Source organism: Manis javanica, chromosome 2 (assembly GCF_040802235.1).
Source record: "Manis javanica isolate MJ-LG chromosome 2, MJ_LKY, whole genome shotgun sequence".
Taxonomy (NCBI): Eukaryota; Metazoa; Chordata; class Mammalia; order Pholidota; family Manidae; genus Manis; species Manis javanica.
The window spans coordinates 83,470,557-83,497,318 of NC_133157.1; the positions used below are offsets into that span (position 1 = coordinate 83,470,557).

Consider the following 26,762-nt stretch of genomic DNA (forward strand, 5'->3'; position numbering starts at 1 on the left):
TTCTTGGTTATGTCTGTGAGGATGTTTCTGGATGAGGTTCACATTTGAATTAACAGACTGATAAAGCAGATTGCCCTCCCCGGTGTGGGTAGGCCTCATCCAATCAGTTGAGGGCCAGAACGGAACAAAAAGGCTGATCTTGCCCCAAATAAGAGGGCATTCTTCCTACATGATGGCCTTTGAGCTGTGCCATTGGCTTCTTCCTGTCTTCCAACTGGAACTGTATCATTGGTTCTCCTGAGTCTCCAGCTGACTCAGATCTTAGGATTTATTGGCTTCTGTGATCACATGAGCCAATTCCTTATAATAAATCTCTTTCTCTCTCTTTGCACATTGGTTCTCTTTCTCTGGAAAACCCTGCCTAATAAAATGGTACTAGGTACCAAGAAGGAAAAGTACATTATTGTTTCCACATCACAATCCTGTCCCATTTGTTATATATTTACTTTGCCCTGAAGAGTCTATTAATTTTTAATAGACTGTTCAAAATATTAGGTCTGCCCAGGAAGAATAGTCATCTTTGCCTGTGAGAAAATTATTGTCATTCTAAATTCTAATAGCTCTAAAGGAAGATTGAGTCATTAGGGACATATTCCATCTCTTTTCCTTCTTAAGAATGCTTGAGGTACAGTGTGGCTGAGGAGAGAATAAAATCTAAGAATTTGTCAGAAAAGAGCACTATTACATAACACTAGCCACTTTTCTGAATCCTCTGGTTCAGTAACTTTGAGTGGTTGTATTTTTCTGATGTATGGCTTTGGGATGAATTCCATGGCTTCTTTAGGCTTACTGGTAAAGCTTGTCCCCTGGTTGGAAACTTGTGCCTTTCTCTACTTCTATGTGTGAGTTCTTACCTCCAGATTCCAGGCCCAGCCTTACCACCAAGACAGAGAACTCCTAAACCACTATTATGTGTGCTACTTAATGAATTGCTTCCTGTTACCTGAGCATGGTGCAGAAATGATATCTTTTTAGTCCTTTGTACAGAAATTATTTGGTGTCTGTGTCAAAGGCACCGTTGTCAAATCCTAGTCCAGGATCTGCCCTTTAAAAATTTTGGAAGCCCTGAAAGGAGCTTTAAAGAGTGACGTCCTCCTGCTTGCTTCACAGGAAAATCATCTTTTCATTGCTGATCTGCTGTTGCAGCCCAGCATAGCATGTACACGAAGAAGGAGGCATGTGAGATGTCTCAAAGTCACAATTTCATGCCTTCCATATTCCCGCAATCATACCGATACAAAACTCTCTTCTTACTTTGCTCTTCCTCACCCTCACGGCTGCATGCGGAAGCCACTACACAACCTTGAGCTTCAGTGCTTGAGTCATTTCACAGCTTACCTGTTACCTGGTGAAAAATGAAGCAACTCTAAGAACTTAAAGTTGGTGCTAATCAGAGATGCTGGCTTGAAGCATTCCATTCCTAAACTTGCTGTTCAGAAACAGCTAAGTATTTCAGGCTGTGGAGAGTGATATATTTTTCTGTCTGACTCTCCTCTGCTCATTCAAACCCAAATGCCTTTAGGGGCCAAATAGGTCATGTAAATGAACAGGTTTAGGCTTCACAAAGCCTCAGTGTTGGGGAGATATCAGGGAATGGTGAGGACTATGGCTAACTGGAACCCTTATGCATTACCTCAAAGGGACACCCACCAATCTGTTGATTGTGGTCATGGGGAGTTTGGGATCTAGTGTTACTAAATCTTGCATTTTTTTTTCAAGAAAAGTCTGTAAGCTATGTTTGTAATGTTGGTACTTATTTCATAATATTCATAAAAAGATAAAACCCATCTAAAGGCCCCATGTGACCTGCACAGACCACAGATTTTACCTGCTATATTTAAGCAATAAGTATTAGTTGATCACTACTGTGGGAGAAACAACATGTGATATTTACAGTCAGAGGCACAGTCCCAAAGGGCTAGTAATTCTGCTGGAAGGGCAAGGTACACACTTAGTATTACATGTTCTGAATGTTCAGTATGGTGTGAAACAGTGGTTCTCAGATTTTAGCATGCATGGGAATCTCCTGGAAGCCTTGTTAAAATAGATGTTATTTGGCTGCACTTCCAAGTTTCTAACTCAGTGGGGGCTACGTGGGGCCTGAGAATTTGCATTTTAAACAAATTCTGAGGTGGTGCTACTGGTCTGGGGTTCCCCTTTGAGAAGCCATTAAAAGGTTGAATTGTGTCCCCCAAAACGATAAATTGAAGTTCTAACTTGCAGTACCTTCAAATGTGACCTGTTTGGAAACAGGCTGTTTGCAGATGCTGCAATGAGGTCGTTCTGGGCTAGAGCAGCCCCTGATCCATGATGAGTGGTGTCCTCATAAGAAGAGGGCCCTGTGAAGACAGAGACCAGGGCAAAGGCCTGCGGGGAACATGGGGCAGTGGGAAGATGCATCTGCAGGCTACGTGGAGAGGCATGGAACAGCCTCTCCCTCAGAGCCCTCGGGACAAAGACTGCCAGACACCTTGATTTTGGATTTCTGGCCTCCAAAACTATTAGACATAAATTTCTGTTGTTTTGAGCCACCCAATGTGTGGGACTTGGTTAGGGCATACCCAGCCAACTAATACAGAAGCACTAGTTGAAGGGAAAACTATAATTCCTAGATTGGGAATTTTTCCCCCTTATTTGTTCTGCTTAGAATTTAACATAGAGCTGTAAATCAGAGTAAATCCTTTTTCTAACCATTGCTCGCTTTCTGTGTATGTGCCTGTGTGTGTGTGTGTGTGTGTGTGTGTGTGTGTGTGTGTGTCTGTGTGTGTGTCTGTCACAGGAAATTCAGTTTAATTAGTGCAGTATGTTATGGTTGTAGCCAAGGGCAGTGTATGGAATGAACAATGCATTCTTTGTTGTTTCTTTTTTAATTTAAAAAGGCACATTTTATTTATTTTTTATTGTTAGTTAAAAAACACATACTACAAGATTGACCATTTCAACTGTTTTTAAGTGTACAGAACAGTAATGTTACTTATATTCGCCTTTTGGTGTAATAGATCTCTTAAAGTTTTTCATCTTGTAAAATGGAAACTCTATACCTATGGAGTAACAGCTCCCCTCTTAAGCTTGCTTTTTGACCTGGTCTCAGTTAATAATTTCTGGAATTCAGTTTGTTCATCACAAACGACTGATGAGTTGTATTCAAACATTTGTGTAATATTATCTCACTCTATGTAGGATCGTTGTTAAGTTGGTTCACTCCTTCATAGCCAAGCAGAGAAGCAAAATAATAAGAATATGAATTTTGTCATGGTATATCAGCACAGAGGATGTGTGTAGATGAATTCATGCTGCGCTGTCAGCAAATCTAGAATTGCAGGAGTGTTTCAAGAAACCCAGTGACTAAAGTGGTGGTTTTGAGCTACGTTAGAAGTGGCAGAGTTGCTAAACTGAATGCGGTCATAGGGCCAGAGCGATGCTGGAGGCTCAGGTGTATCCGATCCTGGAGGCCTTTCAGGATCCCCCTCCCTCTCCTCAACTCTGTTCTCTGATCCCCTCATTGTCTTCATAAGACACAAAAGCATACTCAGATTTCTTAAATGCTTTCTTTCCTTCTACATTCGTTCTTTATTCTCTGAGCCAGAGCCAGCTCTTTTGACTTATTGAACTTTTGTTTTTATTCACAAAGGTAATTTTAAGATCTGTTCTGGGTTACACTTTTGGCATCTGGCTCCTCGGGTATCTATTATTTGGCAAGAATAAAGAACTGAAGTGCATTTGGTAACAGTCTCAACCTTTCACAACAGAATTAAATCACGTACAATAGGTTATTTTCCACTCAGGCATTCTCTTGAAAATAAAACCCCGTGTGGATGTCTTCCCCCATGCTCCTACTTCTTGCCAGTTCTATTGCGAAGTGTTTCCTCAGTATTTATTAAATGGGCATTTTCATTCACATAAGTGGATTATTTGATTTCTGGACAGTCTTAGAAAAATTGGGACAATGGAAATCATGAGAAGCAAATGACAGGTGGTATCTGTGAGCAGATTTTTAATGATATGTTCATGATTTTGATGTCTGGCTCGATGTTCTCTGTGCTAGATACATGAGTTATAGATAGTAAGTATTTTGAAATTCTGGCTTTTTTCCAAGGAAGATCTGTCATCATCGTTAAAGTTTGGTAAACCGGGCAACATTGTTACCAGTCACTACCCTCGGGGGACATCCATAGCTCTACTCATGGGCTATTCTTAGACCCCCTCCCCGGGACCACAGACTGTACTTTATGATGCTCTGGGACAGTCCAAATCCCTGGGAACTGTTCACACTTCCTCTTGGAAACACAGTCACATCACACATGTTACTGTTCTGTCTTAGTGAACCACTCTCCGAGCCAGCACTTGAGGAGGGGGTACCAGAAGGGAATTCTATGGAATCGTGGCTTCAACTAACCCCTCCAGTATTTGGTTTCCCCTTTTGCTCTGTTTTGCCTCCGTACTGCTTGCCATAGTTTCTTTTTTGCATAAGAAGAAATAAATATCTGAGAAATACTTACTGAATCACAAGTCACAGGTTCCCTGCACCACTTGGCAACCTCTCCGCACCCAGGGCCCTCCCAGGCTGAATGCTACCAGCTTGGTGGTCCAGGCTTAGCCCAAACCCTCTGCCTGGCTTTCTCCCATGCAGGTCAAATGGCAGCCATGTCTAGACATACAGTACTCAGGATTCTGGGGTGGGGGTTGGGGTCAGCTTCGGAGACAGGAGGCTGGGGAGACTGTCCAGCAGCTGGTGCTTCAGAAGAAAGACTATCCAGACCACAGGTCATGGGTGGGAGTCCCTTAATTAGGCTAGTGTCTAGGACAGGTCCGTAACAATCTCTCCAAACTATTTTCAGCCATTTGGAACCTCCCTTCTGCTTCATTTTATCACAAGATGTTATTTTAAAAACAAACGAAAATACTTCTAAAAACAATTTATATTGCATTTTTCACTTAATTTGTATTTCCAAACAACTGAGTATGATCTTCTTGTGTTTAACCCCTTTTTTTCATAAGTGTAATTTGTTTTTAATATAGTCAAAATTACTGTAATGCAAATGAGGAACCTCAGGGGTCTAGGGGGACAGCAGTAAATATTTGTTCATTCCATACTAAAATGTCAGTTTCATTTCCAGTCTAAATGAATATGGCTAGCAGGCATGGCTACCGCATGATGTGAATACTTCTTTATTGACAAAATTATGCATAAGTGAGACCACGGGCTGAAGTACTTGCTCTTCTCTAGATGACCAAAGTATCAGTGACTTTTCCCATCAATATTTTTATGGAAAAACCCAAGTGAATTTGACTGTTTCAGAAGCATAGGATAGAATACCCACTTCTTTTAAAGTTCTTCCAGTTTGGTGCAGATCTTTGTAAACTGTTTTGAGAAAGAGGATGTAGATAAAAGATGAGAGAGGCTTTCCTTGGAAAAGAAAGGGAAGTTGCCCTTCATTTGACCCTTTTTGTCAGCAGCTGTGGACCCCTGCCTTATGCCATCTCATTTAATCCTTGGGTACAACCCCAGGAGGGTGATAATACCACCACCCCACAGATTCTGAAAACTGTGCCCATTCTGTCCACATACAGGGTTGGGCATTCTGATTCTCAGACAGCAGCTTCTTGGGGAGGGAACTTTTTTATTTGAGTCCTAGAATTCTGCTAAGCCCCTGTAAAATGCAGCCTACAGGACCGACTGCCTATCTTTTCGAAGGTTGTCTTTGAGGGTTGCAGGGAGCATGAATGAAATAAAAAAGACCACATTGGAGCAAGGAGGCTTTCCAAACCTGCTACCCTCACTCTCACCTAGGGCTGGCCAGTCACCTTGGACTGTTACCCCAGGGCAGTGGTTCTCACAGTCCAGTGGCCCTTCAACCACATTATGCCTCCTCAGTTTCCTTAGCAGCTTTTGAAAGCCAACCTGGCTCTTGAGGACCTTTCTGTTTCTCTTTCCAGCAGCTGTGTTTTCTTGTCCCCCATTTCTTAGCATTTTCATGATACGGGGAGAGGGTAGAAAATACTCCAGTAGTCCTGTGGAGGTGGTGAAGGCTAAGCGGCAGGATGGCTCTGAGAGAGCCCTGGTGTTAACAGCTGCATGTGCTTTTTTTGCCCCCACCCCCAGTGTGCTTCTTTGAGGGCAAGAGTGTCCTGCATTGGCACCCACAGCACTTGTGCTTGACCTGATACATGTGCAGAAAGTGTAAACAGAGCAGGAACTTAATGATGTGATAGAAGGGTCACATGTGGTCAAGAGCCAGTTGACCAGTGACAGGGACGTTTACCTTTGTGAGATGCTGATCTGCTTGCTTGGTTTTCAGTACATACTCCTGACTAAGTCTCCTAGGTGAGAAATAAAACCTTAAACGTTTGGATTTGATTCACACCACTCTGGGTTCTACCAGGAGGTAGATGGCATGCATGAACAGGGAGATTTAGAGACCATTTGATAAAGATTCTCTTAATAAAGGTGTGTCCAAGGGTTAAAGAAAATGAGGGATAGGGAAGTGCTCAATAGACCAGTGACAGTCCTCCAAGGAGCTACACCACCCTTCGACCTGAAGGGTAGGAAGGCAGGTGCCCTGGGGAACCTGGAAATGGTGATGTTATGGAGAGAGCCACCTGAGCTGAGCTGAGCCTTGAGTAGAGGGACTCGGCCAACCCATGGCAACCTGGCGGGGCAGGCAGGATTGACCTCATCCTCCTTCCCTGTCAGACAAACCAAACTAGAAGCCAGTTGAGAAGGGAAGCTTCTCATTCAGTCTCTGGACTGAATGGATGGAGAACTGGACCCCAAACTGGAGGGAGGAGGGTAGAGAATGAATCTGGAGAGATAAACAGAAAATACTCTTGCTCTAGGTTTAGAGGGATTTTTCTCAGTTCCCTAGTCCTTTCGACACTAAGTAATTACAATTCAAACTTCTTGGTGCTCCCCCAGTGAAATCTTTATAGGACTGAAGAATACATAATTTGCTATTAGATGCTTAGAATCTATTTTATCTCATGTCCTCCTTTCTCAAAGGCTGTGTGCTCATCACAAATTCTTAAAAAGGAAGTACAGTTTTTTTAAGCATGACCCCTTCTTGTTTGCCCTATTTTTCATTTATTGAAAACGTTATTGGAATGAGGAGGTAGAGACATGGAAGGCAAGGGCTAGAAGTCCTGGCTCTTTGGCAGGTGGTAGCTCTCCATTCCCAGGGCAACTTACCCCACAGTAGAGCTGTGTTCTGCCTGCCTCTTCTACCTTTTGCATGCTGCCGTCCTCACTGAAGAAACAGTTTTCTCCGTGCTGGCACCCACATATCTCATGGATGCAGTGGGAAGGATTCCCACAGAGATGGAGAACACTCTGCACTTGCCCCCTTTTCTTCCTTGACTCTTATTCCCTCCGCAGGTCAACTTTATTGTTTGTCTTCCATCTCTTTAGTTGCCACTGAAAGGACCCCAGCCAATGCTTCATAATTTGCGAAATTTCTTAGTGTATATGCAACCCAAGATACTCAGTTGTCACCTCCCATTATACTGGTACCCCTACAGCCATGCCTCTAGGTCTCTCTGGAGCCCCACAATTGCTTCTCCAGTTGTCTATTCAGCATCTCCACCTAAGTGGATCTTCCCCAGGTACCTCAAACATAAGGTCCTAAGCTGAACTCATAGCTCCCATCTGCAGCCTGCTTCTCCCCTCTTCTCTCTAGCTTGGTTCATGAAATCACCATCTTCCTACTTGCCCAGACTGGACCTTGCCCAGACCATCCTTGCTTCTTCCTTCTCTCTCTACTCTCCACTGTGTCCCACAGCCAGTCATTCATTAAGTCCTGGGAGTTACGCCTCCGAAAGAGCTCCTGAATCTTTATTGCAATTCTCATACTTTTTCCCTGGTCCAGGATCTCATTAACTCTTCCCTGAATTATTCAGCATCTTCTAGTTTCTTACAGTTCATCTCCATATTTATTACAAATCCACTACTTCTCTTGCTTAAAAATCTTCAGTGAATAAGCATATGAAAAGATGCTCAATGTCATTCATTGTGATTAAAAGGTATCCCTTCAAAGCAAAACCACAGTGAGACCATTTCACATCCACTAGGATGTTCATAGTAAAAACCATGAACAATATCATGTGTTGGTGGGATTTGGGAGAAATTGGGACAACCCTCCAAAGTATTACACTGTGATATAATTATAGTGTAATGTAATATAAAATGGATTAGCTACTTTGGGAAACAGTTTGGCCAGTACTCAAAATATTCAAAGTAGAGTTACCATATGACTCAGTATATTTACTCTTCAGCCTCTACCCAAGATAAATGGAAATACATGTCCATACAAAAATATATGTATGAAATTTATAGCAACGTTGTTCACGATATTCAGAAAGTGGAAACAACCCAAATGCATCACCTAATAAGTGGATAAACAAAATGTGACATATCCATACCATGGACTATTATTTGGCAATAAAAAAGAATGAGTTACTAACAGATGCTATCACATGGATGACTCTTGAAAACATTACGCTAGCAAAAGAAGCCAGTGTCCAAAGACCACGTATCATATGAGTTGACTTATGTGAAATGTCCAAAGTAGGCAAATCTGTATAGACAGGAAGTAGAAGAGTGGTTTCCTCGGGCAGGCGGGGTGGTATTGGTGAGAAACGGGATTGGCTGCTGGTGGTCACAAGGTTTCTTTTGGGGTAATGGGAATGTTTTAAAGTTAGATTGTGGTGGTAGTTACACAATTTGATAAATATACTAAAAATGTTAAATTGTACACTTCAAAAGAGTCTATTACATAATGTGAGTTATATCTCAATAGAGCTATACAGAACACCTCCAGTGGCTCCCTCCTGTCCCCAGAATGAAGCCCAGAACTAGTGGAATGTTTTAGGGTCTTTGAACTCATGTCCAGCCATCTCCTTGTATCCAACCACTTCCTTTCCACCCATCTCATCTCCGCCCCTGATGTTCAACCCACAGAGAAGTTCTCGCCTTTACCAGATTATGCCATGTTCTTAGGTACCCCCAGCCCATGTTTATGCTGTATCCTCTACCAGACATGCCAACTCGTTCCCCAGGAGGGTTCCTCCTCAACTGTCCAAGTCCCACTCAGACATCCCACCTCTCTTTGGTTTTCCTACCTGCCCCAGTTAGATTTAATTGCATTCTTATGTGTGTTTGCATCATCTTTTGAAAGTGCGTGATTAGAGTACTTGCCATACTGTATTTTAAATGTTTATGTGTCTTTCTACTGTAATCGGTTTTGACCTTTCCAGGGGTGGACTGATATTTTACTTATTTGTCTTTCTATCTCAAGCATCTAGAAGGGGACATGAATACTAGCACTATTGCTCCATAGAAGTGCTTAAAGGTTGAATTCCGTCAGGGAGACTGGCTAGGAGATACAGGTGAACAACAATGAGGGGTCTTTCTAGAGTAAGAACAGTAGGGTTGGAAAAAGGAAACAACAAAAAACTCTGTCATGCGTGACCCGTGGAAAGTAGCCTGTCTCCTGGTAACAGAATGGTTTCTCACCTTAGCTAATTTCCTCCTAGGCTAAAAGTCTTGGGACATAGGACCATATGTTTAAGTTGGGTGCATGGGATGGAGAAAGAGCAAGATAGAAGGATAGTGGATGGGATTCCAAGGGACAGGAATTGAGAACCTTCCATATGCCTGGTGTTATAATGCTAGATGCCAATGATAATCAGGGGTGGGTGGCTATAATTAAAGCTGCTGATTGCCATTTATATAGAAGAAAAAGAAGGTGGGCTCTTGAGAAAATCAAGTCACCTCCGCCCATTACAGCCTTCTACAGAGAGCCAGTCACCTCTGCCCATTACAGCCTTCTACAGAGAGCCATCCCTTCTCAAACCCTTCCATGGCTAAGCAGGCTGTTGAAATAAAATCCAAATCTCACCTCCTCTTTCTTAGAGGCCTCCTGTGGGAGTGGCTTCCTGCTCTTGCCTCCTCTTCCAGTGGGTTTCAGTCTACCCACTCCTTTGCCCTTCACGAGGCTGACAGTAAGGGTGCTCAGCTCCTCTGCCTGTGGCAGATCCTTCAGAGCTCAGAGTGGGGAAACTGAGGTAGGAAAAGATCCACCTGCTCTGCAAATGCCAACTCTTTTACCTTTGCCACTTCCTCCTCTTCTAACTCTTTCTCCACCTCCAATCCATCCTTGAACTCAAGGGAAAGACCAGTCTGCATTACGCCCATTTTAAGTCTCGTCTTGGGGATGGTTAAAGAACAGGCAACACTGGCCTCTGGGTTGGCTGGTGCCCCATATCTGATGGGCGAGTGGTCTCTCATCCTGGGATTTCCAGCTCGTCAGCAACAATCAGCAGCTTTCACCTGAGCTCTTTGGGCTGGATTGTCAGAGAATAAACCCGGTCAAGGAGTGGGAGGAGAGATGGGTCCCTGTGCTTTCCCATACACTAGCCTTCCCTTGTTTTCAACTAGATGAGACAGATTGATTTTGGAATAAACCTCCATCTATGGCTGTCCGAGCTTGGATTACTTCCCACTGGCCTTTTATTCTAGCATGAGTTGTAACGACCCACTGAAGAGACGTCTGGCCGCCCCAGGTTTTCCATTTGCCCCACTTTGCTTGGCCTAATTATTTCTATGGGTCTCCAAAGCTTGGACTGAAGCCGTTAAAGTAAAAAGAGGCTTGGCGCATGCTGTGGTCAGGCTTGCTATGGAGTTTCTCATTTCCCTTTGCATGAGTTCTTTAGTTCAAGAAACCTGCAGGGACTCTCTGGAAAGAGAAACTAATTTCTCTCTCAGCTCCATCTCTAACCACCCACACTCCCCCACCATGTTGCTTACAGCAATGCTTCTCTTCCCTGTCACATCATGCTGGTGATGTTACACGTGATCACTTGTTCAGAGTACGGGGTAAACAGGTGAGGCTGTTTGTGGCTGGAAATGATGACTGTCAGGTCCAGCCAGGCACTGTTGGGCCCCATCCCAACACCTGAGGCTTGGGGCCCCTGCCCCTCTACACACATGTACCCCATTTGTGGTAATGACTTGGCATTGGCAAGCTGAGCCACTGAATTCCAGGATGGCCTATCCAGAGGGCCACATGTGGCCTTTCTAAGGGGTTTCATGTCTGAACCAGGCCAGCCAAGGATTCCGCCATTCCTCGGGCCACCTATGCCCAGCATTCCTGAATATCTCACTTCCTAGAACTTCTCAGGGAGGGGACAGTCTTTTATAAATAGCCTCATGTGATCAGTGATCACCCTCCTTGTCAGTGTGGTGTTTCCTGATTATTCTCTGGACTCCACATCTCACTTGAACGAGGGGGCCCAAGGCTATCTTCAGTCCTTAGGATGTTGGTTGGTGGGGTACTGGCCTGTGCTTCCAGCTCTGAGTGCACCCTGCATCCCCAGCACTCTTGCTAAGGATCTACTCTGACCCCGGGTTCCCTCTCTGATGCGAGCATCTGCTTTTTCTCATCCAAATTTGTTTATACTTTCATTTTTAACTCTCCTTCTCTACCCTCGCTTTCTTCCCCACCACCCCACAGAACTGGGACCCCTCTAACCCAGAAACCCAAGGTTCTGCAAACATCCAGCTGGGCTCCTTATACACTCCTTTCTTGCACGCTATTACTCTCCAAGGGCACATCCTTTGATGTCATGGAATTATTCAGGAAGCACATCAAGCCATTGTTTGACAAAGTTTTTTTGTTCTTGCTGTCTTATACTTTTCTATTTCCCTTTCTGAACTGATGAACTCCATTGTGGAAGTTTCTGGAAGCTTTAAACTGATTTTATCTGTTTGAAATATTTTTATGTTACCACCCCCATCCATTCTTCTTTCCCATGTTCCTTCTCTCCCTATTCAATATGGAAACAAAAATGCAAGTAGGGAATCAGAAAATGAGTAAGTACCAAGTTGGGTGTGGGAAGGCTGTGGCTTGCATTACCCACCGTAGGTGTGATGACCACCTACGTAAGACATCCTGTGAGTGTGACATGTCACCCTCCTGCCTGAGCAGCAGGCCTACATCACCCAAAAACCAACCACCAAGGTTTTCTTTTTCGGAGAGCTGGCTCCAACAAGCCACATGTCTGAATCAGTAGCATATTTTCTAAGAGTTGCAATCATTTTGACCTAGTCAATAGACAGAGGGCAAGTAGATTCTGCTCCCTGAAATAGGAAGAGAGACACAAAGCTGGTTTAGGTTTGTTGGCTTGTTTTATAAATGCCTCATTATATTCCACATAATAAAGCTCCTTCAATTTAAAAAAAATAAGGCTTTTTTTTTTTTTTTTTAAAGAACCACCTCTAGCTGAGAACTGCAGCCTCCTGTTTGAAAGTCTGCTTCAGCCGACTTCGGCCCCTTCATTTGGCCTTGAATGTGAACTTGTTGTCGTTTAAGTGAGGGGGTTGGGTAATCATTTCAGGGGACCACTCGGACTGCAGTACAGTCACATATTATGTTTGGTCCACTACTGGCTGAATGTTGTGCTCTGGTCCCATGTCCTGTCTGCCTGCTGGTATTGATAAATCATGATGCATTTTTCTATACCAGTCCAATATTCTACTTCCATCTTGGATACTGAAAGAAAGTAATGATTCTGCTCTTTCATTTATGAATGCCCGTGATTGCTTTAGAATCTTCATTTTGTCCACAGAGGCCACATGTTAACCCAGCTTCACAGATTAGTCCTTTATGATGATAGAAGACCAGATTTTTGAGGCAGGGACCTTTTGGGCATCCCAGCGTACTTCCAGATGTGGGTATTTTTTGCAAGCTTGGAATCTTCCCTTTCTTGCCACAGGTGGCAAAACTAACAGATCTGGTCCCTCGTGCATGAAGCATGTCTCCCTAAAAGCATGTAGATCAATTCCACACATATGCACAACCATTTCAGGGCATCTTGCCAGCTCCAACAGTCTGCCCTTTTGAATTATAGAGGACCCATGTCTACCTGGATGCAAAGGAACTGAAATAAAATTGTTAGTTCTTGGGGAGTTTGAGGATCAGGCAGAGCCTCTAGAGAGAGTGGATCCATGGTAGCCTGGAGGCTGGGTTGGGAGTTGGAGGTGTGAGAGCAGTTAGAGCTTTGTGAACCATTCTGGCATCAAAGCAGGATTTTTGACATTTCCTGAGCACCTACTATGTACCGTATTGGTGCCAAGCACTTTGCATTTAATCTTGTTTAATGAAGAAGCCACCAAAACTACTAGCCTCTTCAGAAAGCACTGTTTAAGGAGCAAACCCCCTAAGGTAAGGAGGTAAAACATTTCCCCTGTCCTTGGAAGGGAACTCAGCAGCTGTATTTTTTATGAATAATAATTGCCATTCACTGGGACTTTTATGTGCCAGATTGGCCCCCAGTTCACCAACTACACACACTTGCTGTGTGGCACCTTATAGGGAAACCCAGCCCAACTCTGAAGAGCCATAATGTTTGCCTTGAAATGCCTCATTAGGTGAAGTTCGCTTGTAGCTAAGATCCCCTGCAGTTTAGGTTATGACCAGACCGAGTCCAGAATCAAGTCCTGCTCTATCTTGGAAAAATCCCAGCAAGAGTCAGGGACCCTGAACAGTGTTTTGATTTAGAAATTGGGGCTCTGTAGTAATCTGTCTTACATCACCCCCAAGGCCCACTTTGTTTTTAAAACTCTAGTGTGTCATGAATACATTCTGTTCCATCTACCTTTTAGGGGAGGCATCGGTGGTAGTGAAAGGCATGATGGGGAGAAGGAACCTACGTTTTCTCCAGCCCTCTTGGTGAAAGCAGCCATTGCTTATTAGCATGCATTTCACATCATTTCCATAATAATGCTGTAATTTAAAACACTCTGACTCAAAGACTTAATAAAGGAGGTTAGGCCTGCTTTCTAAATTTGCTGCACAGATTGCTCATCTCTCTCCATCAGTCTTCCTTTTCTTAAGCAAATCTGGAACAAAGAGTGAAAAGTATCGAGGTTTTGACTGATCTTTTTAACATTCTGCCGTTTGGTAACAACATTGTAAGCATTTAAGTTCTGGTTCTAAACATGTATATGGAAGAAATACTCAAGTCACTTTCTCCCTTCTGAGATTTGGGGAGTATTTGAATACTTACTGTGCTCCCAGACTGTGCTGAAGTCATTTCATTTCCATGTGATTAATGACTAAATATTTTATAAGTAGATGTTCATGTCTAAAACCTCTGCCTTCCTATGTTGGCATGAAGGAGGCTGAATATGTATGAAGGCCCTTCAGGGCAGCAGGCGACCAGTGACAGGTCCAGGCCAGTGAGATGGGGGCTCTCCCAACCATCCTAACATCAAGCTGAACCAGTCCCTGCACATGTCACACCATGATCAGCGTGTGGTTTGCACAGGGCCTGGAGAAAGGTAGATGGAGAAATTTGTAAGGATTCATGCTTCCTTTCCCTCTGTCTTGATCAGGCAGTGCCTCTTTGCAGGCTGGCCCTTCACTCTGGGGCCCCAGGATTGTTCTGACTCTCACCTCTGTGGTCAGATAAGCACTTTAGAGTTGAGCTGCTCAAGAGGAAGAGTGAATAGGGCCCAAGGCAACTCAGCCCAGAGAAAGGCAAAGGTGATTTCTGTCAGCCGAACCAAGTAGACAGACCCAGTTTAAGATGATGAGTGTTCTGGTCACCTACTGCTGTTAATAAACTACCCTCAAGTTTTGTACAGTGCAGTGGGGGTTCCCTGGGAAGCAGACTCTGAGATGAAGAGCCTGTAGGATGTTTATTAAGAACTGCCCTTAGAAGCAAGACTTGGAAAGGAGGGGAAGGAGTAGGAGTGGACAGAGAAATTGTGCTGCCTTACAGCTCAGTGACAGTCCCAGCTGGCCCAGCAGAGAGTTCTGGAGCCAGAATGACCCTTGAGAGTAGCCCAGACTGGGCCAAGATGACCTAGCCTTTATCTCAGGGGTAGATGGGCAAATTACATCCTGTGGGCCAAATCCAGGTAGCCATCTGTTTTTGTAAATAAAGTTTTATTGGAACACAGCCACACCCCTTCACTTATACGTATGGTCTCAGGCTTCTTTCACAGTACTTGGGCAGAGAGGAGGAGTTGTAACAGAAGCTGTATGGCCCTCAGAACCTGAAATATTTAGTTCCTAGCTGTTCACAGAAGTTTGTCAACCCCACCTTTATGTTCCCACCCTGAGCAACCATTGGCTGTGGGTCTCCTGGGAAAGGACATGACTTTGGGTGCGGGAGGAGTGAGGGCTGAGGGCTATGCTGATTTCAACCCCAGCAGCGGGGACAGCAGGGCCTTCCTCCAAGGGGAACACAGGCGGTGCTCACGGTGTCTACCAGAGTGAATTAAAATGACTGTTTTATTTTGCACATGAATTCTGCAAAGGTTCAGACAGTCTGACCTCCTGGGCTAGAGGGGCCACTTCCAAGAACCCTACCATGCTCATACTCCCAGTTTCATTCTCTCTTTAAGGGATGTCTCATCTTCCATGCTGCATGACGGTTTCAGTATCACAACACTGCTTACGTAAAGGCAGGATGCAGAATCCCTGGCTGGGAAGAAGCAGGCTGAAGTGGCCACAGCATGTGTCATGGGTCAGAGCAGTTAAAGCAGTCACAGCCTGCCCAGATTCAAGGGGGTGGAGCCACAGATGCAAAATCACAGCTCAGAAGAGTGCTTGGCATGACAGGCTCTTACACCATCTTTGGAAAATAAGGAGTGCCTCAGTGGGCCAAAGAGCTGGGCCCAGGTCCCTCAGCTGTTTGCACAGATGCCTGTCCAACTACACAGCCACTGTTATCACAGGATGGCTTGAAATGACCCTTGTGGGAATGTGACATCTCGGAAATGGGCTGTGCTCCACCCCCTGCCCCAGAGAGCCCCTTGTTAAACTTGGACCAGTGCACCACCACTGCTGGGGCAGGACTTTTGGTTTGAAGCCAGACATGAAGCACAGCAGCATTTATTGAGCACTGAGGATACTTAACATGTCCTGGAACCTCACAGCAACTCTGGGGGATACAGTTGTTCCTTATTTTATAGAAGAGGGATCCCAGGCTCTGAGGTTAGGTAAACTCGGCAGGATGTGACCCGGGGTCTCCTTACCCTCTGCTGTCCTGTGTCAGGGAACCCTCAGAAGAATGGAATAGGCTGTTCTTCATAGACCTGAAGAAGCACAGGTTAGACGTGAGGGAAGGAAAGCCAGCTAAAGAGGAGGAACAAGGGCCTGGCCTGGGGCAGCCATGGCGTTGCAGGGAAGGACTGGGCCTCACTAAGCACTAGGCTGTTTGAGCGCCAGAAGATTTGTGCCAACTCCAGGCAGCCAAGCCCCAGGCATTCCTCATTGTCCAGAAACTTGTGGATGTGTTTAAGAGCACAGTCTGTGTGAGCAAGTGGGAGCAAGGATGCTTCTCAGCGGGGGGCAGAGGGAAGAAAGGCTGGGCTGGCACTGTGGGCACCGGAGGACCACCCCCAGGAGTGTGGGTTCGGCCCAACCACTGGGTGCGAGGGGGAGGGGAGAAGCAGGGCTGGAAGGGGCATTCATACCTGGAGCCTGCCCTGGGCCCCTGGCATGGCATTCCACAGGAATGGGGGGTCCCCCTTTCTATGATGCCACCAGGCTGGGTCATGCTGGCATCAGCTGCAGGGCCTGCCACCCAGGTGGGCTCCTGGCTGTCCTGGCTGGATGAGGCTCTGTGGAGTGTCACAGATCCACCTGAGGCCTTTGCTGGGACCCCAGACGTGGAGGAGTCACCTCACTCTCCGGATAAACATCCCGGAGTTAAATCTCACTGTGAGGCCTTGGCAGGAGGGTGTAATTAAGACATTGGAAAGCAGGCCTCGCATTTTAGCATGCTAACAATCAGTCACCTGTCCTACCTGTGAAAATGCGCATCTCCCAGTCCCCACTCTGGAAGCTCTCAGAAGATTGCATGTGAGGCCCAGAATCTGCATTTTTAAATACCCTCAGCAGTTCTGATGCCAGTGGCCCCAGGGCTAAGCTAGCCAAAACAGCAACGTGGATGGCCAAGGGGTGCGATCTGAAACTTTCTTTAAGAATGTGGCTTCTTTGTGGTTATTGTTTCATTTCATGAGCACCCGTTTTCTCATTCTGGCTATAGATGTGGTAGGTATGTTTATGGAGCGGCCTTGCTGAAAGAAGGATAATGAACATAGCAGTTATGTGCATAATTGCAATTAATTATTATGTTGTGAAAGTGTGGTTGAACTTGATAAAGATTAACTTATAAAAACTCTTATTAAAAAGTTCCCTGTTATTTGCCATTAATCACTGCGGTGGATGTTTTTAAGGGAGCTTGTTCATTTATCCACTTGACAAATGAATTTTGAGCTCATACTGTGTGCCCGGCATTGTGCCAGGAGGTAGGGACAGCTGTGAGCCAACAACCAGGGGCTGACCTCTGCCCTCCAGGGACTTAACATCTGGCCAGAAGGACTGAGTAAATAAATCCCCAACCAACCATGTGCATCTCAATTTTGTGTAAATTTATTATTAGTTAAGATATTTGTTAGATTCATTAAATGTGATTTTTCTAATTATGTAAGTATTTACACATAACACAAATACAAAACAAGAAAAAAGTCCTTATCAGGCCATATATTGTGATTGGGTTTTTTAAAAATTGACTGGTGTGAGCTTTGCGCAGTGGCAGTATCGTAGCCAATGAGGTTTATCCGAGGCACGATTATTGCTAATTGAAAAAAAAAAAAAATTGACTGGTGTGTAAACTGTGAACTTTCCAGGTACTCTGTGATTTGACTTGGAAGACATATTCTATAAATTCTATAGAATGTTAGCTTGTAGTTTTTTTTTTTAATCAGTGTTAAGACTTCACCTCTAAATATTTTTGAAGAGATACATTGATCTTTTTTTTTCACCCACCATATCTCTGCTCCAAGCCCCCTCATTTGTGAACATCCAGCCCATTAGGAGAATGATACCCAAGTGCTTTCAAGCACAAATGTACCTGAATGCAGATTCTCATCCGGTGATGAGAGGCCTGGAGAATTCTGAGTCTTTGCTTATCAGTTTAAGCATGTCTTTATGCAGTTTTTTTGCCTGAAATTTGAGTGTGCCAACAGTCTATGTGAGAATAAATCAGTGTGCAACAGACTTGTCACCAATAACCTCTGTCCTGGTTTGCAGCGTTGCAGGTGGTGAGCTGTTTGACTTCTTAGCTGAAAAGGAATCTTTGACTGAAGAGGAAGCCACTGAATTTCTCAAACAAATTCTAAATGGTGTTTACTACCTACACTCCCTTCAGATCGCCCACTTTGATCTTAAGGTATGTTGCTGAGTGTAAGGGATAGAAGCTTATGTTGGTCACAGCATTGCTTGGCTGGTTGCTAAGAAAAGTTGAAGCATCTGAAAGAGATGCACTTTTTTTCCTGTATGGGTTTAACAAACAAAACAATCAATATAATCAACCATGAATCAAAAGTCTGTAACACATGACTATTGGGGATTCCCAAACCTCTTCGTAGGCTAGAGGCTTAAGATTAATGGTTGTATTCAAGAATCCTTGGTGAAGAATCAAGGGATTTTTACCAGCCAGATCTTTAAATGGGGGCTGCTGTTGGTTATGGGGTATTTTCAGCCTGGCATGGCCACTAGCTGCCCAGTTTCCATCCTCCTTTGACTACAGGGTGTATAAGTTGGCGGATGTCTTGATCTCTATTCTCCATCTTGATGCAAATGCTTCTGGGCCTGACTCTCTCATTGGCAATCAATCAAGCTAAATTCTGAGACTGGCTAACTGGGGTCTTTGCCTGGCTGGAGGCAAGGTGTTGTGGGAGATAAAAAGGCATATCCTGCTCCCAACTGTCACAGAGGTTATGGTCTCATACATATGAGTTACAGGAAGTGAACTGTAAAGTTCTAGGTACAATCTAAGGCAGTGAGAAGATAATCACAGAGTAGCAAGTTGATCAATTGCCAAGTGAATGATTCAGATCATTGGAACTAGGATAAGACTTCAGAGCAGGGAGGATTTTCTCCACACTTATTGTTGTGACAGAGCTATGAAGACTCCACCCAGATCCCCCAAACACTCACTAATTTACAACTGAAAGACTTGTACACACACATGGCTCTCTTGCTTGGCATCTGGTTTCTAGCCCCTGGTGCTGGAAATGCCAGAGTAAATGCGCAGAGAAGCAGCTGTTAGCCATGGAGCACTGGGAGATTGTGGATAAATATCCCCACCTCCTTGTGCTACATTTGGAAAACTCTCGAGTGCTGCTCTTTGCCCCCAAGTTCCCCAAGGGACTGGGCTCCATTCACTCCCGCCTTGTTGTACTGCCTTGGTAAGTAAGACACTTCTTACTGGCATCTTTCCTTCTGTTTCCGGCTTCCCCATCCCTCTACCAGGCAGTCTCCCTAGTGTTCCCTCCCACCTGGATCCCTGTTACAGATCTGCTTTTGTGAGAACCTAAACCAAGACATTTTTCCTGGTGTTCTCTTGCAACTATCCTTTTATCGCTATTTTTCGGGGGAAAGGAAGTACTATTCTCCTACCTTGTCCTCAGCATAACATATCATAGCTTTTTTTTATTGTGGTAAAATAAACATAATGTTAAATTTACCAGTTTAACCCTGTTTAAGGATGCAGTTTAGTGACATTAAGTGTATTCACATTGTTATGCCACCATCACTGCCATCCATTTCTAGAAGTTACTGGTCTTCCCAAACTGAAACTATATATCCATGAAATACCAGCTCCCATCTCCTCCCCACAGCTGCTGGCAACCTTTCTGCTTCTCTATGAATGTACTTATCCTTGGTACTTCATATTAAGTGGAATCATAACAGTATTTGTCCTTTTTTGTCTGGTTTATTTCCCTGAGCTTAATGTCTTCAAAGTTCACCCATGATGTAACCTGTGTCAGGATTTACTTCCATTCTAAGGCTGAGTAGCATTCCCTTGTGTGTATAGACCACATTTTGGTTATCATCTGATGCACCTGGGGTTTCATTGTGCATGTGACAAATACTGCTATGAACGTGGCTGTGCTATTTTTTGTTTTCTTTTCTTCAAGCCTGAAAACATCATGCTTTTGGATAGAAATGTCCCCAAACCTCGGATCAAGATCATCGACTTTGGGTTGGCCCATAAAATTGACTTTGGAAATGAATTCAAAAACATATTTGGGACACCAGAGTTTGTTGGTAAGTTTCTTTACTCCTGTGGTCATTAATTTCTCATGAATATTATGCTGGCGAACTTCCCCCTGCTGTAGCATCATTTATTTCCCTAGTACATGTTTCTGGTTTGTTTATAAAGATAGGTTGGTTTGTTTCCTTCCAAAACTGAATGGGCGTTTATTTCCTCTCAGCTCCTGAGATAGTCAACTATGAACCTCTGGGTCTTGAGGCAGATATGTGGTAAGGAGCATGTGCCCTTGATGTTGTCATCTTTCTGATTTATTTTACTAGTCTTCTGACATGTATTTTTGTTTTCTATGTGTGTCTAGGAGTATTGGGGTAATAACCTATATTCTGTAAGTATCAAATCTACAACTCATATTCTTTCCCTCTTCCTTTGAGACCATATGTTTTATTAACCGTTCTATGTGTCATGTTGATCTCTTCAGTTTATGCATGCTTTTCATGTAAACATATTCATTTTACACCCCCAGAAACGGGTTTAGTTTATACTAATTAAACATTTTCTCCTGATTTGAAATGAGTCATCATAAACTACAGCATAATCACTGAAAAAAAGCACTGCTGTCCATCACTGCCGAGAAACTGGAAAGCAGTTTTTTTTTAACTACTAGATCCTGTTCCAAATTAACTGTGTAAATGCATCCTATGCCTAAAGCTGACATTTTTGTGCATGACAAGTAAATGTCCTATAAAGTGTAATTGAATCTGAGGTGACCACCCAGCCACCAGATTATAATCTTGCTCCTCATTCCCCTTATCAGACATTATAGGAATGAAATGACTGCACATGAGGTAATTATTCATGCTCTGTGCCCTACTTTATTAACAGCCTAAGTGGGGCCTCCCCCTTTCTTGGAGACACTAAGCAAGAAACATTAGCAAATGTATCTGCTGTCAACTATGAATTTGAGGAAGAGTACTTCAGTAATACCAGTGCCCTAGCCAGAGATTTCATAAGAAAACTCCTCATCAAAGATCCAAAGTGAGTGTCCTTTGTTCCTGAAAGGTATTTGGCCGTGGGCCTCAGCTTGATGAAGGTTAGCACCTGTGTGTGCACATGGCCACGTTTGTGATGCAAGGTTGTCTCCCTGGCGAAGGGAAGCACGCCATGTGGAACACTTCAGAAAATGCTGGCAGGGCCCTTAGTACCTGCTCAGCCAGTCCCTGCAGGCACGGAGACGTCATCACACCAACGTGGGGGTTTCTGGCTTCTCTCCGGGAAGGGGCTCTGAACTGCATTTTCCATAGCATGTGCTTGGTGGGCCCAAGCAGCGTGGGAACACCCTTCATGTTTGCTTTTAGGTCACAGCTTTGCTTTTTTCTTTCCCCTCCCTCCACAAAGGAAGAGAATGACAATTCAAGATAGTTTGCAGCATCCCTGGATCAAGGTGAGTTGTATATTGTGATGCATTTGGGTATTCTAGGGCATCCTGGAATTCGTTTGTCCTAGGGCATTACTAGTTACCATGGGTTGGTTCTAAGCACAGGACATGTATGGGTGTATTGTATTTGCTATTGGTTACATATTTTAAGACAACTGACAGATGGCAGTGTTCTAGTGGTAATGGAGGTGGAGAGGAGTAAGCCACCGCGGTGCAGGATTGAAAACGGGGAATGGGAGGGCAAGTCCCCTCAATAACCAATTTTGGTTTGAATTTTTTTAATTGATTTCCAGAATTTAAATATATCAAATCTGGATATCCAGCTTCTCTTGAAAAATCTGAAGGTCTGCCAACACTGAGCCTTCATTCCACAAGGCCTCAGGAGACATGGCACAGCTGCCTTTGTGCCAGAGCTTGTGGCACCCCCTTGGCATATTACACCTTTACATGACCTGCCTGATGCCTGTCTCTGCATTGGGTGCAGGAACTGACTTTGCTTCAGCTAGAGCAGAGAGGGTGAAGGGTGGAGGAACAGGGTATTTAGAGAATAAAATCATGGAATCCATCAACAGACTGTGATGCAGTGACCTCAGTTACAGAGGTAGGCTTGGGAAGCAGAGAGCCCTGCCTGTGGGAGCACCCAGCAGTTGCGTGGGCTCCTGCAGAAGGCAGGGGTATCTCTTCCTCTCAGCGGTAAAGCTAAATGGCATCCTGAAAACAATGCAGTACAAGAGATTCTAATGCTATTGGACAGACTGAATTTGCTGACCTCTCAGGTCCCTACCAACTCTAAAGTACTTGATGATATTAAGTTCAGATGCCTCCTAACATGATCTCATCATGACTCTTGACATTTCCAAACTCTCTTGTGGAAATTATAACTCAGCCTGATCCAAGCTCAACTTTCCAACTTTCAGTGTGTATGGAGTTCATCACACTCTTAGCCTCATGTGTTAGGCTCCAGGGAGTAGGTTTCAATATCGTGTATATCATCCCAACTTGTTTTGTTATTTCGGTAAGAGGAATGTATAAGTATCCCAAATACTGAGAGGTTTCATAAAGTTGTTGTGTAACACATTTCCCTAATTTGAGAGCTCTAAATTTTTTTTGTCGGACTTTCATTTTAGCCTAAAGATTCCCAACAAGCACTTAGTAGAAAAGCATCGGCAGTAAACATGGAGAAATTCAAGAAGTTCGCAGCCCGGAAAAAATGGAAAGTAAGATTATTTGATAGGGACATATTCACTAATATGATTTCCTCTGTAGTGCTCCCCCTGGTCAGTCCTCATCTTTCCTGATGCTGGTAATACAAAAAAATGCATCTTAAAAAATAAAATCAATGTGTAGTCTTTTGCACCATTACCCTGTTTTCAAGACAAGCAAAAATAATATTTCAGTCCTATTTAACTCATCTTCTCACATGTAATTTTGCATTTTTAAAATCAAAACCATTCCCAGGGCAGGTTTTGAGCCAGCACAATAAAATTATAGTGCAGTCTTTTTCTAACTGCAACAAGCCACATTTTAAATGCGTTTGTTCTTTGTGGTAAGCAGCATGGCATTACGTTTATTCCAGAACTTATGTAAACAGTTCCTTAAATCCAGCTATGGTCTGTGGGGAGGGGGCGGAGGCCATGCTCATATCCAGTGTGTCTCGTGTACTCCCCAGCGGGGTGGGTGGCCTCTGCAGGGCCTGTGTGGGACACAGCTCTCCAAGGTAGTCCAGCCAGCTGTGGACAGTCAGAATCAGGGTTCAGAAGGTGACAGGAGGGCTTCCTGTGGCCCATGGTGATACCAAGCCCAGAGGAAGTGGGTACCTGCTATGCTTCCCCGCTAGGTAGAAATGTGCCTCATTTTTATACTCATTCGGTTGGGGGTGCCAGGATAAGGATGAGGAAGACCTCAGCACTGGGTTACTTTAATGTGACTCTTACTCTCAAAAGGCTTTAAATGTAGAGCCAACTACCCTAAGTCTCTCTCTCTCTCTCTCTCACACACACACACACACACATACACACAATCTTTACCTGTTGCTTCTGCCTTTGAGAGTAAGCACAGATCTGTTTGTCCTATAGATTAGGCAGTCCCCTACATGCTCAACAACTGTCTGAGTTGTGATGGTCACACTAGGTGCCGTTACTAGCTTGCTTGGCACAAGGACGCAAGGCAAGGCCTCTCCATGCTGTGCTGCTCTGAGGGGGGCATGCAAGGGGTTTGTCAGTGTAAGGTCTCTTCCCCAAGGAGGAGAGAACACCAGGAGAGAAGGGATGCAGGGCATCCAGCTGTGGGTTAAAAATAATAAGGCAGAAGAAGAAACTCTCTCTCATGATGCGTGGATTTATGAGATGTTCAGAATAATGCTTTAAGCAAATATGACACAGCGTATTCCCCTGAGCACATTCGGTCAGCAGTGATGCCTCTCAGAAGACTGTATCATCTGCACTGATTTGAGTTTTGTTACCTAAGCTCTCTTCTTCCCTTGCCTTTTTCTCCTCTTTTTTTTTTTTTAAAGCAATCCGTCCGCTTGATATCACTGTGCCAAAGGTTGTCCCGGTCATTCTTGTCCAGAAGTAACATGAGTGTTGCCAGAAGTGACGACACTTTGGTAAGCAGACCGGTCCGCCTCGGGGAGGGTCTTTCTCAGCGCTGTGTAGTTGGAACGGGTAAGTTGTTTGATTTGTCCAGCCACTGAGGAACCGTGCAGTCACGGCATGTCCGGCCTGTTCCTCCTCCTCTGAGGTGTGGAGGTGGCGTGGCTGATCTGGTGTATCGGATTGTTGCTTCTGTCCTTTTTTCTCCTTGTTTTGGTGGCGCTACACCCACTCCACCCCACTACCTCTGGCACTTCCACCCCTCCTCCTTCCCCCAACTCAGTTTGATAAAAGTACTAACCAGTAGAAGAGGAAAGAGCTTATTCTAATTTTCATGAACTAAAACAAGAGCACTCTGTTGCCTGGCAGAGGGTAATAGTACAAGAGGGGCAGGCACTCTCCTCCCAAGCGAACACACACACACACACACTCACACCAGGAAATGAGGGGAATGCAGGAGGGCGTTCTGTGTTATCGGTGGCAGACCAGGAGGCTAAACCCACTTGCTTGGCTGTCATCTCATTAACTGTCCAAGGCCCTTGAAAACAACTTCATAATCTTTTTCCTCTAATCCAAACTGAAACCTAATCATAGGTTAACTCTTCAGATAACTGGACACATCTGAATTCAACAAGACTTTCCCCTGATGGTCAGACAACGGGGCTTTGTGAACCACGGAGGTAAAGGGAACTCCAGAAAGGCAGAAAGGGTGGTTGGGTGGGAACCAGCTCCAGTATCTGAATAGTCAGTGTTCCCTGAGTAGAATCCGGGGACCCCAAGGGTGGGATCCTACCTCACCAACTCTTTCCTTTCCCTGAAGGTGGTTGCCTCGCTGCGGTTTCAGAGCTAGCTTTGTAGAGTGGAAAGGGCTCGGAGATGTTAAAAAGAAAAAGGAAGAGAGAGAGAGGCAAATTAGGAGTAGAAGGAAGGGGAAGAGGCTGGTTTTGAAACTGAGGGTAGCAGTGGGTCTGTGCACAAAAAAGAACTATTCATCTAAGTAAGATAATAATGAGAATGATGAAATACTGCAAATACTGTAAATTAAAATCACCCTGAATAATCAGTTGGGGGAAGATACAAGTGTTGCAATCAAAAGTTGAGGGCAGGAGAGGGCCTCGGGCCTGGGTAGGAGGAGCTGCAGGTGGGAAGATCCCACCCTCCTGGTCCCGGCTTTAACTGTCTGTTCACCACTCCTGTTCTCCCTGCTTCTCTTGGTCTCTTCGCCATCCAGTGGCAAAACCAGTGGCATTCTTAAGCATGTATTCAACACAAATGTTATCAGAACTCCGTGAAATTTGTTTGAATTCAAATCCATAGAGAAGAAAAAGCAGGCAGAGGAATGCTCGCTATTCCATCACCACGAGCAGAGATGCGGCCTCTGTAGATACACTTTTCCAGATCTGAAATTTTAGCAGCCATCCCTCTGTCAATCCAGAAATTTTGTTTGGAATTTTTCAAGCTTATGCCTTGGTTTTAATGTGGACTGTATTTTGGAAATATCTTATTACGAAAAACTTTGATAAAGTGGCAAAGATTTAACAAACTTGTTCGACATTCTCTAGTTATTTTCCCTTTGTAATTAGAAAGGTATCTGTTTTCCTTTTTCTGGCCTTTATTTTTACCTTTCTGCCTCTTTTACAGCCTATTTGTAAAAAAAATTGTTAACAGCTTTCAGAGTATTTTGCCATATCTATCCCTAGAGAAGGAAGAATTTCTTGTAATTGAAGAAATGATAATCCTGTAATTGGAAAAATCACAAATTGAGACTATCTTATTCAAAAGCATCATTTCCTTGGTTCTGTGATTTCCTCATCTAGGATGAGAGGCTGAGTTATACCTACAATTTCCACAGTGGTTTCTGGGGCTGTGTATTTTGAAAGATTCCTAAGATAAACACAAAGAGTAGTCGGTCATCAATTATTGTTCTAAATCTAAATCTGGAAAGCTGCTTGCTCTCCGGGTGATGATGCAGGTGGCATTAAGGCACAGGTGAATAGTGGATGGCATTAGTTTCCAACATGGAAGTGGCAGAAAGCAGCCTGCTTCCCTTCATGACCCCATGGATTTGGTGATGAGGTGACATGCTTTCCTTGGAAGGCTCCTTTTAACAAATGAGCGTCGATTTCTCTTATGTTGATAAGAGGATTGTGTCCAGCAAACTAACTCTTTTTCTCTTCATTGTCTCTCTCAGGATGAAGAGGACTCCTTTGTGATGAAAGCCATCATCCATGCTATCAACGACGACAACGTCCCAGGCCTGCAGCACCTCCTGGGCTCATTGTCCAACTATGACGTCAACCAACCCAACAAGGTCTGATATGTTCTGCCAGGGACAGCGGGGGAGTGGGAGGGTCACACTGACTGCACCTCCAAGTCCAAGCTGGAAAGGCCACATCTGCAGCTCTGTTCTCCCTGTTGCCATCTACATACTGTGGGGAAAATCACTGCAGCTTGGGGAGGGAATTGAGCGAGAAATAAGGTCTTTTGTACTGAGGACCTTTCTTCATGCAAAGCCTTTCCACGTGTACCTGTTGCACTTCTAACCATGAAATTTTAAATGTACTCATCCCGCAAATGAAAATGTCACCTTTGACTGAATCCAGCAAGTGCTGTGTGTTCTCCTGATTCTCCCTGCCTGCTACCCAGTAGTAGCCACGTGCCTGTGT

The 26,762-nt window shown here is 44.3% G+C and overlaps 1 protein-coding gene and 1 non-coding gene across 6 annotated transcripts in view; both read left to right on the forward strand.

The window, feature by feature from the left end:
- The window catches only part of DAPK1 (death associated protein kinase 1), a 162,151-nt gene that overhangs the window by 88,993 nt on the left and 46,396 nt on the right, over positions 1 to 26,762 (forward strand). For all 5 annotated transcript variants that reach the window (XM_073228745.1, XM_073228749.1, XM_073228748.1 and 2 more), the window contains exons 4-12: positions 18,102 to 18,240; positions 19,994 to 20,123; positions 20,291 to 20,339; positions 20,429 to 20,455; positions 20,953 to 21,105; positions 21,466 to 21,511; positions 22,633 to 22,722; positions 24,018 to 24,110; positions 26,288 to 26,407. In XM_073228745.1, coding sequence (XP_073084846.1) covers positions 18,102 to 18,240; positions 19,994 to 20,123; positions 20,291 to 20,339; positions 20,429 to 20,455; positions 20,953 to 21,105; positions 21,466 to 21,511; positions 22,633 to 22,722; positions 24,018 to 24,110; positions 26,288 to 26,407 — 847 coding nt within the window. The remainder of the gene's footprint in view (positions 1 to 18,101; positions 18,241 to 19,993; positions 20,124 to 20,290; positions 20,340 to 20,428; positions 20,456 to 20,952; positions 21,106 to 21,465; positions 21,512 to 22,632; positions 22,723 to 24,017; positions 24,111 to 26,287; positions 26,408 to 26,762) is intronic.
- Positions 17,590 to 17,724, forward strand: LOC118967768 (U4 spliceosomal RNA). Its single transcript, XR_005054998.1, has one exon. It is a non-coding gene; the product is annotated as a U4 spliceosomal RNA (small nuclear RNA).